The sequence below is a fragment of the Dunckerocampus dactyliophorus genome, chromosome 14, assembly GCF_027744805.1.
Source record: "Dunckerocampus dactyliophorus isolate RoL2022-P2 chromosome 14, RoL_Ddac_1.1, whole genome shotgun sequence".
NCBI lineage: Eukaryota > Metazoa > Chordata > Actinopteri > Syngnathiformes > Syngnathidae > Dunckerocampus > Dunckerocampus dactyliophorus.
The window spans coordinates 10,195,460-10,217,152 of NC_072832.1; the positions used below are offsets into that span (position 1 = coordinate 10,195,460).

The 21,693-nt window shown below is 40.6% G+C and overlaps 1 protein-coding gene across 4 annotated transcripts in view; it reads left to right on the plus strand.

Moving 5' to 3' along the window:
• LOC129194454 (signal-induced proliferation-associated 1-like protein 2) overlaps nt 1-21,693 on the plus strand; it is a 117,378-nt gene that overhangs the window by 61,737 nt on the left and 33,948 nt on the right. For all 4 annotated transcript variants that reach the window (XM_054799731.1, XM_054799734.1, XM_054799733.1 and 1 more), the window contains exons 4-9: nt 1,895-2,083; nt 7,049-7,223; nt 8,718-8,821; nt 9,781-9,938; nt 10,443-11,019; nt 16,627-16,901. In XM_054799731.1, coding sequence (XP_054655706.1) covers nt 1,895-2,083; nt 7,049-7,223; nt 8,718-8,821; nt 9,781-9,938; nt 10,443-11,019; nt 16,627-16,901 — 1,478 coding nt within the window. The remainder of the gene's footprint in view (nt 1-1,894; nt 2,084-7,048; nt 7,224-8,717; nt 8,822-9,780; nt 9,939-10,442; nt 11,020-16,626; nt 16,902-21,693) is intronic.

Sequence of the window (21,693 nt, forward strand, 5' to 3'; positions counted from 1 at the left end):
AATATAATAATTACAAAAAAATGTTATTATTATTAATTTGTTATTATTATTAAAGAACAGTCTGTTTCTGTAAAAGGAGTCAGTTTATGGAACAATCTAAATAAAGAAACTAAAGAATCCAAGTCTGATACCATATTTTAAAAAATGGTTAAAACGAGTATGTTGAGGAAATATGAACTATCTCAGTTATGATTGGCTGTCATACTGTGGTTATTTTTGTTGTGGGAAATGGCATTGGTTGAATTGTAATTGAAATGTGTAACCACCTGTGCGGCAGGTTACTATAGGTATATTTTTTTGTTTTTATTGTTTTTAAATATGACTTTGTTTGTGGCTGAAAAAGGGGCAGAGATAATAAAACTTGTCTTCTTTCTGCTCCCTTTCATTCTGGTTTGAAGAGTGTTTGGTTTTATGTTATAGTGTTTTAATATTGTTCGTTTGTTTTCTTCTTTCTTGAATGGAATACATGTTTCAATCAATCAATCAATCAGTCCAGTTGTGATCGATGGAATGCCCTGAGAATACAATGGCCTGAATGAATGAGAATATTCACAGACATTATTAAAGAAGTTTCCCACTTGTTACTTCAACAAAATAATTATTTTCGGAGGCCGGAAAGTGTGTTCTTGGTTAATGAGAACAAGCAGCAAGTCTCTTTGAACGAAGCCTCATTGCTGTCGTGCCAAACATCCCACCTGTCTTGCCCAACAGCCTCACTTTATGAGTGATTACCACTTCGTTTGTGAAAAGCCTGTAAGTGTGCAGAAACGCTTCAGTGCTCCCGAACAGGAGTCGAGGCAAATGCTTCCCAAGTCTGCATCAACCACCCAAACGTGTCCGATGGTTCTGTGCCAGTTGTGACTTGGTTGGTGTGTCCTGCACTAGCAGACACTGATGCCGTCTCATTGCCATTGGCCTTGTTCACTCTCCCTTACCTACGTGCACACGGCATTATTAATCCACAAACTGGGATGCACAGTCCCATGGTCCCTGGTGGTACAGGAATCTCTCACTGATAGATGCTCGGTGGTCTCAGCCAATGAATAATTCAGGTGCAACAGATGTGTCAGGCAAAGAAATGTCACCGATATCCAGCACTAGTCTTGGGTCGTGGCGGCACTCCCACGATAAAACAATGTATCTGGGTCATGCTAACCCTGCATGTTGCACGCAGACAATGTTTTAACTCCCGAACCACTGGAGCGTCTATTTGCATGGTCTCTTATTATTAAGCCCCAGCTCTCCCAGCTTCTATCCCACTCTCACTTGCTGTTAAGTAATCTGCTTTCCAGCATGCCTTTCTCTCTCTCTCTCTCTCTCAGGAAACCATTGCCTGCTGACATCTAAGTCCACAGGCCGTGCAGATAGCAGCGGGATTCATAGGTGTAAATGTGTCAGTAATGTTCCAAACAACAACACATCGTTACGGGCATCGCACTTTAAAGCTGTTTGCTTCAACCATTACCGGCACATGAATGGCCGTAACACTAAAATAACACTTAACATCGAGTGTACAGTTTAGACGGTTTTAATTATTTATAATGGGAGATGTTAATGCTGCCCATTGGAGCTGTAATGAGCCATTGCCCTAAATAGCACGACATGACATAAAACGGTATCATAACTGGATCTCACAGCAGCAGGCATGAGCTTACCCATTTTCATTTGACTCAAAATGTTTCAAGCCATCATCAAAACACTGTTCCAGACTTACTGACCTAGATGGTAGGAGCACACTGAGATCTAACCCTAATATACTTCCAGGCCACAAAATTGGGTACACCTGCACCATTTAATGAGATCCAGCCCAAGAGATGTATTAAAAGCACTGAGTGATGATTTGACACAGCCATATATTAGTTAGTAGGTAATATTATTATGTGTGTCTTGACAGCTGACCACCCTCCGTGGAGCCATCCTGGAAGATGCGATTCCATCCACGGCACGACACGGGACAGCCCGCGGGTTGCCACTGAAGGAAGTACTTGAATATGTAATCCCGGAGCTCAATATCCAGTGCTTGAGGCTTGCGATCAACTCCCCAAAAGTCCCGGAGCAGCTCCTCAAGCTGGATGAACAGGGGGTGAGTGCGGACTTTTTTAGTGGCTGGTGATTAAGCAGTCAAATGTTAAGTGTCTTGTTCAGGAGCACACGCTTGTGTGGAAAATATGGCAGTCTTCTGAATAATTTGACATTTTGGAAGCACCATGCCATTTATTATTAACTACATAAATGGGGAATGTCACAACAAAATGTTGAACCCAAAAGCCAGCAGCTGAGATAACGACTATGTTGAAGTGAAAACAACAGCAAAGACTCACAGCGGCATACATTGTGGGTGTTTACCAGGAAATGTCTATGGGCCTGAGGGTGGGTGACGAGAATTTGGGGATGAAGCAATTAAAAAGTGTTTGCAAAGTACAGATACTCCAAACAGTACTTTCAATTAATCAATACTGTATAGCAATATTTAGCAATATGTATTTCATATCTATGATATGTGTTGACATTATTTTTCATCAAACAATAAAATAGTAGGAACCTCCCGACCAACATGGAAGGAATAGAAGACAGGCGCTTCATTAGAATCGATGTAAATCCCACACACTGCGTATCCTACATTGATTATTTTGACTTATATCACCTGGTTGCTGGAGGGGCTTATATTTAATAACTTGATTGTGTGCTTGTGATGAGGTATTTTTGCTTGAATGGCAAAGGATGTCACCCGGCTTTATCTCGGTTTGAGTGGTCTTTTAGTGATAAGGGCACAGTCAGGTATTAGCTGACGATTTATCGGTTGGGAAGAAGCGCGCAGGGATTAAGCAGCACTCGCTTGTCTGACTATCAGAGATACGGCTACTTATCAGTGTAATTACATTTGTTAGCAATAAGCCATCCTTCCAAACGACAGGGGCCAGCCTCTTAAAATGTGAATGTGAGTGCCATGTCGCTCTTAATCAGAGTTTTAGTTTTTTTCTCGCAGAGTAAACAGGAGGAGTGCCATCACTAAAGCGAGTTAAATGTAAATAAGATGATAACCGCTTCTCTTATAACCACAAGTTTACTTTATTAAAAGGATGGGTAATTCAAGTAGTGACCAATTTTATGTGTGGGAATCCATATTATTGCACACTCCTGGTTTAATCATTAAAGTCAAACGTTGAACATGGCATCTATCCCACAACCCAAATGGACTTTCAGCACCTCAACAAACTGACAGGAGAAACTCAAAGAAGCCAAGTTTGGTCCGTCTGGCATAATTTTAGCGCACCTACTTTTTCTACTCAATATTTGTGTGTGTGTGTGTGTGTGTGTGCGCACAGTGGCTAGTGTGCAACAGATGTTAGTCTTTTACTTATGTTTTTACGTCTATCAGATTATTTTGTGTGTTTTCTTGGCTAGCGAAGAGAGAAAATCCCTCAAAGCAGCACCACTGTTGGCTGCTGTAATAACCATAATGTAAAAGGAGACAAGCGCACATGTGAATGCATTTCACATGTGCGCAGATGGACTGGAAAACCCATCAGGCGTTTAATCCCATTTTGAGATGTGATTTCAGGTGATAGCATCATGAACTATTTTCCTAAGTAAGCTTTTCATGTAAACCGTCAAGATTAAAAGCTGGAAAAATACCAAACCTCAACTGTCTTAGCTCCATTGTAGTTAGTTGTACATTCATTTTCAGCTTTTGTTTTTTTAATTTGGAGCAACCTGATTTACTACCATTATATGAAATTGTTTACAGTAGAACGTTATTTTTTGTCATTAATTTGTTACAGAAGATCAGACCAAAATTAAAACATATACGAAAACCTAATAAAAAATTTTCCATAAGAAATAATGTAAGTCCAATTCATCCGTTCCAGACACCCAAAAATCTGAACACAAAAACACATTTACAGAGAATAATTATAATTTTTACATGCAGAAAACTGCAAAACACATATCAATGACGAATGACATGGATAAACGTACATTTAACATCACACACAGTGATGAGTGGTGGTGGAGGGAGGGTACGGAAGAGTCCTGTACAACCTTAACCTTAAAGAGTGGACACTTAGAGCTGTATACTTGCTGACTTGAACTTTTATTGTAAACTTCAGCAGCAGGTACAATCATCATCATTTTACGTTATACGAAGCGTAAAATACATGTAAATAGCCTAATTCTTTCCAAGATCTTCCCAAACTCACCCCTTTGGCCCTTCAAAATATTCAAAGTCCACCAAGTATGGTGGGAAAATATAAGAAAAAGTTAGCAAAAACATAGGAGAGTAACATTCCAATATAAAATAAGGTAATAAATAAGATTACTGTAAATGCATAAAACTGAAAAACAAAAACAATCAACTAGTTTAAGGGCGGCTACGATGAGGAAGGGAGGTTGAAGGGAGAAGCCTGTCTCTCACACAAACTCACATAGTCGCTGTATAAATCAGCCAATGAGTTGAGAGCGTAGGCGGTGCCCCGATAATCAGCCAATGAGATGAGAGCGTAGGCGGTGCCCCAGTAATCAGCCAATGAGAGCGTGAAGCGTCGGAAAGCGTCACCAAGTGTACTCTGGTAGTCATAGAAAATGTTTCCCTCTCTCTGTCGCGTGAGCTATTCAAATCGAATTTCTGAACTTGCACCGACTTGACGCTTTACATTATATGGAATTTCTTACGTAATACGATGCAAAAACTTTACATAAATTCTTTACGTTCGGTGGATTTTACGTAAAAGGAGGTTTACGTTATGCAAGGTACTACTGTACTTTTAATTGAAAACCCAATTTGACAAAAAACAGGGTGTACAAAAACCGAGCTTCCACTGTCTTAGAAATATAATATTAAAAACACAAATACTAGTTAAGCAGTCGAGCCAAAACATTCACGACTAACCATATCGCTTTTCAGGTTCCATATGTTCCACAGATTCAACACAATATGTCTCCTACGGAGGCTGTCATTGCAACAACACCCCTCCCTAAAGAATGAATTAAGAAATCAATCCCCTGTCACCATGTTGAGACTTGAGGATTAACCTGAAATTATATCGTGACTCGAATTGAAATTCCTCTTTGTTTATTCAGCACAAGCTCCCGATACTGCTTTCAGTTTGTATGACATAAATGACACTACAAATACATTTTTTTGTTACCATTGAGGGACACAGAGTTATTTGTTTAGTGTTAGATGAGTTGAACGATGGAATACATATTATGTGCTTTATGTCAGGAGCTTTACCCAAACACGTGTCGTGTGCTGATGTGTTTGCACTTTTAAAGGTGTAACATATTTTCACCTGAAGTCAATGTGATTGTCCTTGCCATTGGCAAAAGTCCTAACAAGAGCAAAAGGTTAAGTGAGCCCCAGTAATGTCGGATTTTTTTTCCTCATTTTGCCATTTCCACTGCTTGCCGTGGTATAATAGCCTTCTGTCACTGCTGCCACTTTAGTGCTCTGCAGATTGCCTGATAGAGGAAGTCGCCATGACAACAGTGTCAGCAGTGCATCGGGAGCTGATGACCTGTAGGGGAGGAGAAAGGCAATTCCGCTTTGTTTCCGTTGATTTTCACATCAACAGAAGCCTTTTTGTTTTGCTGTATTGACCCTGGGTCAAGCTCAAGGAGCTGTCTTCAGCTTGAAAATACAGAGCAACAGGTGCCAAATACCGGGGGCTGGGGGGGTCATTTATTATTTCCTCTTTGACTCCCTTGTTTTAGTCAGCATCAAGGAAAAGTGAGCCATTAAAGACTGATGTTGGTGGAGGAGGCGCCACATGTCACTTTAACCTGTCAGACCTTGGCGGTGTCAATACTCACAGTCAAAAAAAACATCAGTGTTATATTTGAACAGTTTGAAGTGTTGACATTTTGACATGTGTCTTTTATGCAATACCAAAATAATAATTATAATTACAAGCAAAGCAAATCAACCCATGATAAATCTTTAGAAGGCACTAAAAGGTGTACCATCCTTGTGTATGTGTCTAATTCACTGGTCGTTACTTAACAGTCATTCCTCTGTTGCAGCTTTCAACCTGGTGAGAGTTAAAGGAAAACTGCACTTTTTTGGAATTTTGCCCATCATCCTCAATCCTTATAAGAGACTTTCTCTTTTCTGTGCATTCCAAAGATAGAAAAACAGCTAAAAATAGACAGCTCTTTACTCCACGTAATGGGACACATTTATGCCGCCTACAAAGACTCTTATTAAAACACCTCCAAAACCCCCCAAAAAGGTTTTATGGTTTTATATACGTGCTGTGACCATGTAGTAACAGGCACATTCATGATACCATGTAATACTTAGAGCATTTTGCTGTATTTTGGTCCTTTTAAGCATTACCGGAACTTCTTTCCTGGGTGCATTGATTTCACATAGCAACATAGAAACGAACGCCTACACCTAGCATTAACTTGTCCGAACTCAAAAACAAAAACACAGCAGCAGTAGCGGCAGCTCCTATATGTAGCTTTACTTCCGGTAGTGGCCTGAGGCGTTGTAAGCACATTGTGACGCGCTGCGGTGTGTCGACAAAGTGTCGATACGCCAGTAATGTAGTTAGATCGGCGAAACAATGTTAATAATATTAATAACAATGTCGCTGTAGCTTGGTTAATATGCACGTCACATTATATGCGAATGTAGCGTTGTTGAAGATTTTTTGGAGTTTTTTTCAGAAGGCTTTATAGGTGGAATATGTGTTTCCCATTACGTGTATTCTTAGTGCTGTCTTTTTAACTTTTTATATCTTTAGAACACACAAAAGAGAAAGACATACTGTATGTGTTCATGTCTCACATAAGGATTGTGGATGATGGGCAAAATTCCAAAGAAGTTTGCAGTTTTCCTTTAAATCAACATGTGGCTCATAAGATTTTTACTTAAGAAAAAGGGAGTTCGGCTCTTTCCTAGAAGAGTTTATGAAAGACAGAAAGTGGGCACTCTCTGGCCTTGAGTGCATCACGCATAGTACGCATAAGTGTTTTGTGTGCTATACATCAGCAACAGGAAATTTACTCACTGAGTGTGTCCTTTTATGTGCTCTATTTTCAGCTAAGTTTCCAGCACAAGGTGGGTGTGCTTTATTGTAAGGCGGGCCAGAGCACAGAGGAAGAGATGTACAATAACGAGAGTGCCGGACCAGCGTTGGAGGAGTTCTTGGATCTACTAGGCCAGAGAGTGCGCCTCAAAGGCTTTACAAAGTACCGAGCGCAGCTAGATAACAAAAGTAAGATGCACCACACAGCACACAAGCTAAACAGTGTAAACCTGTTTACCCAAACTCTAAGCTAAGGGTAGATGATCCCCTATGTTGTTTTCTTTGAAGTTGTATATGTTTGTAAGGGATCTAAATTAGGGATCAGCATAATGGTAAATTAATTAAATTGCCCGTTAAGTATTCTGTCAATGTGGAACTGGTTGTGGTTAATCATGTCCTGCAGAAATTGAGGCTAAATGGGGCGCACTACTTGGGTGCAACCAGCAGAGGCGCTGTTGATTAAGTCTGTACAGGAGGTCTTCAGTCTACGAACGAGTTTAGTTCCAACATTGTAGGTCGCGTTTTAGTGTAAGACGGAACTTATACCTGAATTAACACATAAGAACAAATGAAGTACATAGTAAATACAGTAAAAAAAATTAATAAATACAAGAATGAAATGAAACAGTAATAAAAAAAGAGAGAATAACAACTTACTTTTATCCCCTTGGTTAGCTTGCTTGAAGGGGAGTTGCAAGCGAGGGAGAGAAAGGCTTATTATAAGGTTGAAGTCTGAAACATGAGAAAACTATACTGCTTAGTTATCACTGTCGGTCTCATAGGATCAGATCCCTTCACATGTTCAAGGATACTATCTTTATTTTTCATGATGGTCGCGACAGTCAAACGACTTGGACCAAGCATGCAGCCAGTGTTGGTTGGTACTGTAATTTCCGGACTATAGAGCGAACTGGTATGTAAGCCGCACCCACTAAATTTAAAGAAAAAAAAGATCCGTACATATAAAGGCCGCACCTGTCTATAAACTACAAGTGCCCACGCCGTAACATGGGATATTTAGTACACAGAATGATGTTACACAGAAAGATTCGTTTAACTTTTGATTAAATAAATGCTTTTTTCCAAACCGTGCTGAACAGTGAGTGTAAGATGACTAGTTAAACAGTAGCCTAGCAGAAAAGTTATTCATCGCCATCCTCCTCCTCCTCCTAGGAACTAAAACCACTCAAGTCGTCTTGACAAGCATCATAATTGAACAGCCTCATAATTCCTTCATCACACACTTCAGTCTCTCTCTCCCTCTCTCTCTCTTCCTCTCTCTCGCTCTCTCTCTCTCTTTTGTTGTCGCTTTTTGCTTATTTCGCTTGAGCTATCCTATTAATTCAGTCCAGCTTTTCGAAACCCGTTGGTGATAGTGGACGGTTGGTGGTCCGAGTAGTCTAAACAGAAGCTGTAGTAATTCTACACATGATCATACTTACTTAAGATGTGTCAGAGATCAGTGAGGTGCAACTACTTATTCTTCTGCCACGCACACGTAAATGGTTCTCTTTATTATGGGAACACCAAAAGGGAGGACCGCCTGAACTCCATCCAGAAAGACCTTATTCTATCAATACAACTCCAGCATCCAAACAGGCGTTCAGAGCATTCAAAGAGAAACTGATTCATTATGTATGAAAAATTATAACAAATGTCTGAGTTGTTTGTGTTGTGTTCCAGCTGATTCCACAGGCACACATTCTCTCTACACCACCTATAAGGACTATGAGCTGATGTTTCACGTATCCACCATGCTCCCCTACACCCCTAACAACAGACAGCAGGTCAGTAAACAACACAATCATCAATTTACGTCCAAATGTTCCTCCACACCACCATGCTCTCGTGCCTGTTTGGTAAACCACATTGATGCTGGCTAGGTAGAAGGACAACTCTCCGATTGTACCTTCATTCCAAACTCCTGCCAAAATCCCCCTGAGAGCTCATTTTGCCACGGTAACGACCCATCACTTGAAACTATGAGTATTGCCATGGCAACGATACCTCATAGTAGGATTTTAATCAATGCATCCCCAGGGGCTGGACCTGACTGTATTAGATGTGCCTCTGTGTCTATGCTGACAAGTAGAATTAAGTGATTGTAGTTGCCTGACAACAATTGGCGTGATAAAATTGCAATCACAAAGGTTCACGAGTTGACTATTTACACACCTTTTCCATTTTGCACTTGGGAATACAACCTTGCAGCCACATTAATGATTAACAAACTTAAGGGGCACTGAAACGCCTTAATATGCCTGGTGGTCTTTGTCTCTTATTAACATAGCAAAGTGGGTTTGCGTTATTCAATCGCCCTTGGTGGCCCTGAGGGCCAAATAGATTTTGCCACAATCATCCTGTGAAATTCTCAAATCTCTATTGTAGCTTGGTCCAAATTCACATAATCCCAGAAAATACAGGGTTAGTGGACAACCCAACAAAAGAAGCTGTCAAAATTAGGTTTGGGGGTGGATTTTCTCTACCCTAAATCCTATCCTATCCTATAACGCTGATTGAGTTAAAGTTTGTGATTAAGACTTGATCTACAGTATATTTTATTTATGAGCGTAGTGGCAGACTAAGTAAAACCCTTCCATTTGTGGTTGTGATACAGGGATTAAAATAAATCACATCCTAACAAGAGAATGAAGATTTATGAAGAGCAGGGAGGTTTTAACATAACCTCCCATATACAAAATGTGTCCTTTTTTTAATTTAACTTTTGACCCTGTTTTGTTTTCAGTTATTACGGAAGAGGCACATTGGCAATGATATAGTCACCATCGTGTTCCAGGAGCCCGGGGCCCTTCCTTTTACTCCAAAGAGCATCCGCTCTCATTTCCAGCATGTGTTTGTCATCGTCAAAGTCCACAACCCCTGCACTGAAAATGTCTGCTACAGGTAAATAAAACAAGCGTGCCTTTGAGGATTCTTTAAAGCTATTTTTAAACCTGGACAACAGTTTGTGGTGTCGAGTCAAATCAACAAATATTCCAGCGATAGTGCACTGGAATGAGAGGTAAATGAATATCTTTAAGGCAAAGTAAGTAGGTGTGTTTATCTTTTGATGGGCATAAAGGCCATCATGCCACTTTTAAGATGCATTCATTTAGAAAAATAATGATAAGGTTCCGCCTAGTGCTCTCGGTAGTTTTTGCCATGACTTTATAGTAATTGACAGTAGAAGAACCAGAAGAGTATTTACGTCTTCTCAGTAGTGAAACCGTTATTATCACCTGAAAATTATTACTTACAAGACATGAAAGCCCAGCATTTGTTTAACAGCACATGATTAAAATGAGCTTCACTTTGTATTAGGGTGGTGTAGTTTCCCCATTTACAGTAAATGGGTGATTTTTATATATGCGTTTCAGTTAAACCAATAACTTCATATTGTTTTTCCAGTGTGGCTGTGTCCAGGTCAAAAGACGTGCCTCCATTCGGCCCTCCCATTCCAAAGTCTGTGACTTTCCCAAAGTCTGCAGTTTTTAGGGACTTCCTGCTTGCCAAAGTCATAAATGGAGAAAACGCAGCGCATAAGTCAGAGAAGTTCCGAGCAATGGCGACCCGCACACGTCAGGAGTATCTAAAGGACCTGGCGGAAAACTTTGTTAGCACTGCTACGATTGACTCTGCTGTCAAATTTAGCTTCATCACCCTTGGAGCCAAGAAGAAGGAGAAAGTAAAACCCAGGAAGGATGCCCATGCGTTCAGTGTGGGAGCCATCACCTGGAGTGTTCGGGCCCGGGACTTTGGTCAGTCGATGGATGTGGACTGCTTGCTCGGCATATCCAACGAGTTTATCGTGCTCATTGAGGAGGAATCCAAGAATGTGGTTTTCAACTGCTCTTGTCGCGATGTCATTGGATGGACCTCAGGGATTATGAGTATAAAAATCTTCTATGAGCGCGGGGAATGTGTCATGTTGTCTGCCCATGACAACTGCGGAGAAGACATCCGGGAAATGGTGCAAAGATTAGAGGTGAGTCTTTCAGTCTCAACAATTCCTTCTTTTTCAACTTCCTGAATTTTTGCACCCTTGGAGAGAACAAGTGATAATTTGTATCTTATGTCTCCCAAACCAGATCATTCCCACAGGGGAGATCCCAGGTGATAATTGGATTCATAGTCGACCACCAGAGATTATTTTATGCCCGGAGCACATCAGTTTTATTTGTATCACATTGACAATATTGTGTTTTAGTAACAGTACTAGTAATTAGTACAGTTTATGTCTCATTTGAGTTTTATGGTGTATATCTAGAGTACATACTGTATACAGTATCATAAACATTTGGAGGATGCTTAGTGGAATACATTGCAACCATGTGCAGCCATGCATTTTTGTTTTTTAAAGATTAATTAATGCAAGACTCGCCAACTCTAGCAGTATTTACTGTAAATTATATGTGAATAATAGTTGTTTTTTTATTCTGTATTTGCATAGATGGAGTACAGATAATCACACAACTGTTGGTCTGTTGCAGTTTTCCAAATTGCTAATACTCAGTTGGTTTAGTTGTCTTGGATAGCATACAGTATGTAAGACCCTTGTTGGCATTGGCGAATTTGATCTCGCTATGATTCTGTTGCTGCTTGTTTGATTTGTTATGAAGCTTGCTTGCCATAGACTTAAGAGTGAAATGAACACACAGCACAGCGCAGTTTTGAGTAGTTTGCCATTCGTCCTCACTGTGATTACACAGTAAGGAAAATGAAAAAACATTTTTTTTGTTACCATTAGAATTATTTATGTGGTAAAAATATTTTACTCAGCAAAAATAACTCACTGAAGTTTTACCACAACCCATTTTCTTCTGTCTTTAATTTCCTCTTGTTAATTGTATTACAGTATTCCTATTTTTACATTCTTTTTTTTGTCCTAAACTAATACAGTCCAGAGAGCATTTTTACTCTCCTGTTGATAGCTTACTTTGGCACATGCCACAGAATCAGCAGACTTGCCAGCCATTCAGGTCATATGTTTACATGGAGTGAGTTGCTCTTGATTAAGTAAAACCATTAGGACCAAAAACAGAACATATTCATAAAAAATGAGAGAAATAAACACCAAACCCCGCAGCAAAGAGTTTGTTTAATGGAATGGACAGTAAGTGTTAATGAGATTGGGGGGTAATTTTGGAGTTGATGGACATAATGAGGTAGGTGACTAAAACAGGACACCAAGCCATTTTTTATTGGGAGGAAACACGATGACAGTTTTTGGGTCTGGAAGGCCAACAGCTGAGGACTGGGACCCCTTGCTTCTTTTCAGGTTTATCCTTATTTCAACGAAATAAATCAAATAAATGTTTTAAATCCAACATCTCAACCTGAACTACACATGGCTCGATTTCTACCTGTACTGTATATAGGATTAACTTTCATTTACTATCCTGAAATATCTGAATGAGATGCTGCTTGAAACCCAAACATAAGTACTCTTTGTATATCTTTTGCACCTAAAGCAAAAGGCCTTCTTTTGTGTCATTATTTTGGTCAAATTTGTTGTAAAAATGCACTAGTAAATAATTTCAAAAGGTTATTATTTAACTACATCGTCGCTCGTTTATCATAGCCAATTGGTTGCATACCCTACCGCGATAAGTGAATTTGAAGTAGGATTCAATATTAATAAACAGAATATTTTTGTAGTTAGAGCATAGGAAACCTGTGTATGACTTTCTAAATACATTCTTTACCATTATTAGAGCCCTGTAGACATGAAATAACACCAATAGTCACCTTTACACTGTACATTATTCTTTGTTTACAACACATTGCTCAACTGTAATGCACAGGCTACGGGATCACTGCAGGGACACGAGACGGCCGCTGCTTTGAACATACAGTAGCATGCTACCGAGCTAAATAGTTGGCCTCAAATTTATTTATTCTAAACTTAAGAAAGGGTTTCAAACAAAGTGGGGAAGAAGGACAAAATAAGAGGCAAAAAATGTACCACTTCCACAAGAAATGGGAGGAGAACATCTTTTCCCGATATCATGTCAGACATGTCATGGCTGACCCCATGCAGTGTGACGGTAAGATAATGTCATGTCTAATCAGTGTAACATTACTGATGCCAAGTGACCGGAATACTACATGCAACTTGTAGTTTGACTAATAATAGGCAATAGTCAACCACAAAATAGCAATAATTAATTAATTAATTATTATTTTTTTAAACGCGATCGAGTGAGGAGCGATGTTCAAACCACGATGTAGTGAGGGACGACTGTATTGTTTTCAGTTGGGGAAAAAAATAAACTATCACATTGTTAAAGAGGTTAAACACTGACCCACTTTAATACCTAAAAAGCGATTAGTCTGAAGGTATACTGTCCCATTTGTTTTAGTCACCTTCAACAACAAAAAACATACTGTGCTTACATTATAATTGCAAATCATGAGCATTTATATGGGCCCAAGGACAAAGATTGTGCATAATGTAAATGACATGGAAAGTCCTAGTATTCTTCAAAAGTAGTAACCTTACTGTAGTTGGTACATTCATGATAGGAAGGAACAGAGCAGGCCATATTATTATCATTTGTGATTAGCCGGAGGAGATGTCTTCCTCATTGGACATGCAAATCTCTCACATTTGCAGTGCTCTTGCCCATGGGATTTGTGAAGGGTATTTCACAAAATGAAGTAGTGTAGTCATAGTAAGCCTGTTTGCCTTATAAAACATTCATCAGTATGAAGTGACTCTGCACATTTTAATCCAAAAGGTGTTTTTGTAAATGTCCTGGAAGTTGACCCAAATTATGTTTCATTTGAAGGATTTACAGACTGCCAAGGCGGTGATGTAATGTGAACCAAACAGGCTGCTGTATGATGCAGTATCAGAGCAGCACTGAAAGCTTTGTGGTAACATCCTGCTCTCCAGGGTGATGTTGTGCTCGGGGGGGGCCCCGTGTTTGGATTTTATTGGAGAAGTCATCGCAGTCCTATGTGTGGTCCCTTCCTTCTGAGTTTCATGCGTGTGCATTGGTGAAAGTATTTGGATTAGAATGATGAAAACATAGATTCCATTTTGTGCGACATATTAGTATGTTAAATCTCCTCAGATTGGGACTGCTGGGGTTGTAACATTTTAAGCTGCTCTGCAGAATTTAAATCTGTATTTTTCTTGAAGTCACAGTGCTTCATTTATTATGTAGAGCCTTCTGATTATAATTTGTTTTGGTTCAATCTATGTGTCACATGACAATCACTCGCTGGTAGTCATCATTAGTCAGCTTATTGGAGCTTTGCTAAATTCACTGAAGTTCGTCTTCCACCTGTTTTATCTTTGAAGGGTAGCAAATCTTCAACATAAATTTTGGTAATTTCAATTAACCATATTGTACTGAGCAACCAGGACAGAGATGGGTGTACCATGTGTCCACAAAAGTTCTGTTTCCAGTTCTATGGTCTGAAATGCATTTTTACTTTTTACCCTCTCATATGCAGTACTCTTCAGTTGTGCCATTACAAAAAAAACCTGAAGTCTCACAAAATTAGGTGTAAAGACGTGAGGCATAATTTTCCCCCAAAATGGGTGGTCTTATTCAGACCTGTATGATCTCATGGGAGATTTATCTATTTATTTATTTAACAGTTAGAGATACAGGTGGTCCTCAGGTTACCAACAAGTTCCATTCCTACGACACGTTGTACGTCAGATTTTAGCATAAGTCGGAACTCATATCTAAGTTAACACTTAAGTTACTCACACTGTACCCAGAACATGTGATGGACATAAAATAAGTAATAAAAACACTAAATACAAGAATTAAATTAAACTAGTAACAAAATAAGACAACAAAAAAACCTACGCTGCTTAGTTATTACTGTCGCTTTCAGAAGAGCAGATCCTTTAACATGCTCAACCATACTGTAGCGACCAGTGGGTTATTATTCAGCTGAGTCTTGACTGTGTATGTGTGGGTGCGGGAGGACAATGGCTGAGTGCAAAGAGGACAGTGGGGTTTGCTGATGTTGTTTTGGCGTTTTGTTTTTGCAATAAAGAGATTGTTGATCGACTACCTCGTCATCCTTACAACGTCCGGGTAGAAGGTACAATACGATCTTTATCCTTAATGATGGTCACGACCATAGGTCATGACCATAGGTGAGTGTAAAAACATAGATCGACCTGCAAATTGAGAGCTTTGCCTTTCGGCTCAGCTCCCGCTTCACCACAACGGACCGGTTGCAGAGTCTGCATCACTGCAGACCCCACCACCAATCCACCTGTCGACCTCGTGTTCCATCCTTCCCTCACTCCTGAACAACCTATGGTCATGAGCTTTGGGTAGTGACTGAAAGGACAAGATCGCGGGTACAAGCGGCCGAAATAGGGTGAGAAGCAGTCATCCGGAAGAAACCCGGGGTAGAACCGCTGCTTCTCTGCATTGAGAGGAGCCAGATGAGGTGGCTCGGGCATCTGGTCAGGATGCCTCCCGGACGCCTCCCTGGAGAGGTGTTCTGGTCACATCCGACCGGTAGGAGGCCTCGGGGAAGACCCAGGACACGTTGGAGAGACTACAAGTATGTCCCTCAACCGACCTGAGAACGCCTCAGGAGCTGGACGAAGTAGCTGGGGAGAGGGAAGTCTGGGCTTCCCTGCTTAGGCTGCTGCCGCCACGACCCGACCGCGGATTAGCAGAAGAAGATGGATGGGATGGATTGTCACGACAGTCCAGTGTTGAGAGTAGTGTAGCTGCGCATAAGCCACACATAAAGGGGTGTATTCTTCCGCTATAACTAGTTCTCAAGTGAGTCTCGCGTTGACGGACCAAAATGAACTTTTTCATTAATTTATGGGAGCGCATTTGTAACGTCGTAAAGCGAGGACCATAAGTAGTTTTCTGAACAGATACGCTTTTACCCGACAACAGGTCCCTCAGCGTTCACTTCAATTTGACCACTTTGACATTCCACAATGGACATGGTGGTACACAAGTGATAGGCTAACTAACTAGCCCACACACAAACCAAACTTAATACTGTGTCTCATTTAGAGGACACGGTTGAGCTGTAGTGGGCCATCCTGATTCTTTGTGCTCTCCTCGCACAGCAGGATAGGGTTTCTGCTAGTGTGAGAATCTGGTAGAGTGTTGACAGGCCAAAGTCTGAGTTAATGTGTCCCTAAAGCCAGCTGCTACTCTGAGGTATATAGAGGCAGTCAACCACAACTGAACCGAGACTAATCTGGCGAGTGATTAAAGCTCATTGGGAACAGTGTGATTTCTTCTCCAGTGCTTCTCCTGAAAACACTTTTGGGAAACCATCCAGTAACATGATGCACTTGCACTGGACTGAGGCCTAGGAATAGCTTTGTCAAATTATGTTGTCAGGCTAAAAATAGATGGCAAGCTTTTATCCTTGACCTCTTTTTAGTGTGTTTTACTCCCATAATGCTGTAGAACTGAGGTTTACTGAGCATTGTTTTAGTTTTTGTGTGTTTATAAATAGGATAATGATAATGAAATTGATCCAAATAAATGTATTGTCAGACACGGTCAACACCACTCTCTCTGCAATCAGGTAATTACACTCATATTGCACATAATAACAAAGCTGACTTTTATTCCAGATCACAACCAGAGGCTGTGAGACAACAGAGATGACTTTACGGCGCAACGGATTGGGCCAGCTTGGCTTCCATGTCAACTTTGAGGGAATAGTGGCTGACGTGGAGCCCTTTGGCTTTGCCTGGAAGGCAGGCTTGAGACAGGGCAGCCGACTGGTGGAGATCTGCAAGGTAGCTGTTGCTACTCTCACCCACGAGCAGATGATTGACCTGCTCCGCACCTCCATCACTGTCAAGGTGGTCATAATCCAACCTTATGAAGATGGGACACCTCGAAGGTAATAAAAGTTGCTTGTATTTATTGTTGCTTATGACTATCTTTCGGCTGCTATTAATTACAGAGGACACTCTCATGTATGTGTATCAGGTGACATTTCTGCTCGTATTTTGCATAATTAGCATAGGAAAAAATGCTTACGTGTGTTTTTTGTTGAAAGCTTGCTTCCTCTGGAGATGAAGCTCTCTGTATGTTGATGTAGCTGTGTCACACAATCTGTCAGCATGTCTCGCCAATAATAATGAGGAATGTTAGGATTAACGACTCAACGCTCCTGCTTTTGTCTAATGGCTCACATTTGCAGATGAGGTTTTTTCAATGTCCTCCCCATTCTTTTGTTCAGCAATTAGAGTGGGAGCGGCTGGTTTTTTGGGCACACTCACTCATGGTGAGACATAATCACCTATGAAATAAAAAAAAAAAAAAAGAGGAGCATATTTCAGATATTATGATGAGATGAAATGGACTGTGTCAAAATGATTTTTTTCAGTCCTGTTTTCAGTCCTGTGAGCTCTATCTAGAAAGGCTCTATCCCTTGGTTTCTCAAATTAGGTTTCTCCCTGGGACCTACGCTTACAAAAATAGATAATATATGGGCATAACATTGACAACGATCACGTCATGCATTCAAAATGCTATCAATAAAATGCACTTGTTTTGTGGATGGAGTGGCCCATGATGGCGGTGGAGTTGTTGGGCAGGCGTATGTTGTGGACAACGAGCACAGGTACATTTTATTGATTGCATTTTGAATGAGATGTTGTGCATTTTGAATGAGATGTCGTGACGAGATCCTGGAGCTCATTGTTGTGCATGATAATGTTGCAGCATGATAATGCACGGCCCCATGTTGCAAGCATCTGTACACAATTCCTGGAAGCTGAAAACATCCCAGTTCCTGCATGGCCAGCATACTCACTGGACATGACACCCACTGAGCATGTTTGGGATGCTATGGATCGACCTACAGTACAGTATATGGTATTTGATACAGATACTGACTGCTTTTTGGACCACCCAGACGCCCTCATAACAGTTACACTGCACATTTGGGAGTGGCCTTTATTGCGCCCAACCTAAGGCACACCTGTGAAATAATCATGCTATCTAATCAGCATCTTGATATGCCACACATGTGAGGTGGATGAATTATGAATTATTAATGCCCACTAATACAGACTTAGACAGATTTGTGAACAATATTTGTGAGAGAAAGGCCTTTTGTGTATGCAGATAAAGTTTTAGATCTTTTGAGTTCAGCTCATGAAAAATTAGAGCATACGTTTAAGTTTATACTTTGTTTGGGTGTATGTTTATGGTGTGTATGGGTGTGTATGGGTGTAAGCCTTGGTGTCTGCTTGACAATGAATTAAATATCTTACAGAGTTTTATGTGAAAAATCAGTAACTTCATAAACAACCGACCAAGGACTCAACAGCAGCCCAGTTCATCAGTACTTGCACTTACAAATAATCATGGCAGAATGTCAAGTCCAGTCACTTCCTACCACTTCCAACTAATTGTAGAAATTAATAAGTTGGGTTTTAAAAGCAATATTGTACAGTATTTGCGATGGATGAATGTTTTGGAATCATGGGAGTGAAGGAACAGATCAACAGAAGATGAAAGGACACACCCCTGTATATTTGTATTAATAATTAGGTCAAACATCGCACATTAAGCACAGATTTGTTATAAGGGTGTGTTCCCATCTGGCAACAGAGGAGCAGCATATTTGTTTCCCCATATGATGGCACATAACATGCTCCCTCTGTGATGTGATGATCTGATGTATAATCTTCTCACCAAGATCAGCAAACATACATGACAATCAGAATTGTAGTTCGGGGAAGCTAACAAATGAAAACAAAACAATCATCCCGCAAAGCTTGATCCAGCATCCAAGAGCAGTGGTTACACCATGCATGGAGGACGGAAGCAACTAAAGCTCTTGCTGTCGTCATTGTGCCGTGTAAGACTTCCAGCTGGGTTTGTGTGACACTGGGGAATACTGTAATTCAGTCATTTCACTAGGACATGACACAAGCAGGGTACCAGGACTTGAAAGTCAGAAGGAATTGTACAGAGGGTGACATACAGTTCATATTGAACTGTGTTTGATCCAGAAGTGGCATTTGCTAACAGATGCATCTGACAGATTCACAGTTCTGTGCTGTTGAGCATTCCCTCACTTGCTGAGCACATAAATTATTGCTGCCTCATGAGAACCTGAAGGGTCTCTTTCAGGGTCTTGTGAATATTCTCTCAAGGTTCCAACAAATCAAGAGGCGAGAGGTCAGGTGAAGAATCTTGAGAGCTCTCAATTCCTTTTGCTGGTTGCATCTTTGAGTTTCTTAAGTGATGTAGTCAACAATGAGTGCTCCACTTTCTCCACAATTATCTCAAAGGAAAGGAATTCAGCAGGGGCTCGAAGGCCCCAGTCAGTCTCCATGGCCTGAAAGATGGGGGCAAGCTTAACAATGGACTCGAGTCTCATGACCTCTTGACAATGTAACCTGCTTCACACTGCCTCTATGACATGAAAAAATATTTTCTTAACCAAATATGGGTTTGGCAGGGATGTATTTTTTATTCATTTGGAATTCCTGTCACATCATGATGGATCTAGTCCTGTCCTTTTTTATAGCCAATCCCCTAAAGCTGCTCAACTGCTTAAACACTTTTACCCACTATGTCTGAAGCCATAGCAGATATGTATCTAACATGAGTTGTATGGAGTACTGGGGGAAGGATGTGGTTTTACCCAATTGCAGCACCGGAGGCTATTCCATTGTCATGCTAGCGATTTTGGGTTCAAACTAATGAGTAAAAGATAAAAAAGAATGGCTGCTTTGGTAGTGTTTTGATAAATGGGCTTTATGTTTAATGTATAAAATCCAAATTAAAATGTAAAGAAATGGAGCCAAAAGATATTTTAACTGTGTTTTCCTAAATTAGCAATCTGTTTTTATTTTACCTAATATCACCCGAGAGCTTTTCAGCCAAGGGTTTAATGTTTATTTCAAATTAAAGTGGTTTCAGCCTGCCACAGACCCCCATGCTGATAACGAGTATTACTTGTGACATTTAGAAGGCCACTTGTGACCTTTTCTTTGAAGTGCCATCAGACTAGTCATCATGGATTTTCATCTGGACTCAAGTAAAGCCGGATTTCTCACTTCCCATGATGACACTCTGTGAAAGAAAGCGCTGCTAAACAAAAACTGAGAACCTGCATCACAAATTGCTCGGTTTAATCCCCCTTCGCTTTCGACGCAGGAGACCCTCTTTCCTTCAGAAACACTTAGCAATGAAATCCCTGAGGAGACTTTTTTCCCCATTTTTTGTGTGCAAAGTATACACTTTGGAGCACACCTTCTTAATGAACCTCTGACAATGCTCCACAAAGGGCTGGTGGAGGTCACAACCTCTCTGGCTCTTTGCTGTGACACGGACTGTGGGAATGGATTAGCATGTCCTTCATTCCCTGGCCATGTCATTGAAGTGACAGCTCTCTGACTAGGGTCCAAGGTCCTGTTGTCACATTCATCTATTCTATTTTGTTAAGAGCCAATAGCGGATTACCCACCCAACTTGCCAAGTGAGTTGTTTTAATGTTGTTTTTTTGTTGTTGACTAATCTCACTTCAAATTGTTGCACTTATGTGTATAAAATGATTTCCTCCTAAGCAAGGCATGACTGTTCTTGGTTGATGGTTTTAAGTTGTTTTTGTCCTATTTCTTGACAAACTTATAGGCCATTGTGGTTGAATTTATAGCCTCTTAAGTAAAGCTGTATTAGCTTGTGTTGTAGCCGTTCTTGTTGGAATTGAGAGAAAGCAGACAGCGTGTCATTTCACACCAGTTCCTCTCCTTTAAAGCTGGATGAATGTGTCTACTGCCCTTTTTTCCACCGCCATGCTTAAGCTCAGGTTTAGTGCTGGTTTCCTGCAGTTTTGCCTTGATTTATACAGAGAGACAGAGTCGCCCCCTATACATTACAGCACAGAAAAACATTCAGACAGTATGACGGTTGTTTCCAAAAGTCAGGACTGAGCCGGAATATTAGGATCATACCTTGTCTCCTCTTGACCATCGTGGTGTTAAAAAAAAGAAAAGAAAAGCAAAAGCAAGCGCAGCTAGAAACCAAATTGAGACCTTTCCTGTTGACAAGCTGTTACCCACATTTAGTCTTTCAAGGAGTAATCATGTGTGGCAGCCTGGCATTATCATATACACACAGTTCATCAAGGTGTTGATGGGTGGGTCAGCAATACTGTGGAGGACAATTTAGCGACATTCCTGAGGATTTACCACATTTTCAACCCTCATTAAAAAAGTAAGGACAGATTAAAATCTGGATTAGTAGAACGGAGAAGCAAGTGTTACATCAATCCGTCGTTTTCTTTTCCACATCAGAGTGGCAGGGGAGTTGGAGTCTATTTCAGCAGATTCAGGGTAACAGGCAGGGTAGCTACAATATATGAACCACTACACTACCAATGGCGCCCCCTCCCCCGTACGTTTTTCAAAGAAGACAAATCTTTGGTCACCCGATGCTGTCAATAATCTCACTGTACCAGGCATCAAGCCAACGGTGCATGGCACATACTACACATGAAGTAAATTAATCATTTAAACCACAAGATCTGGAGGTTGTTGTGCATGCCATCAACAGCAATTTCAGCATGATATGTTCTTGACATTAGCCAGATGGGTGAGATGGATGCATGGAGGAAGCTGTGGATGATTTTATGGTTGGATCATGTAACACTCGCAGCCTCAGTCAGATGC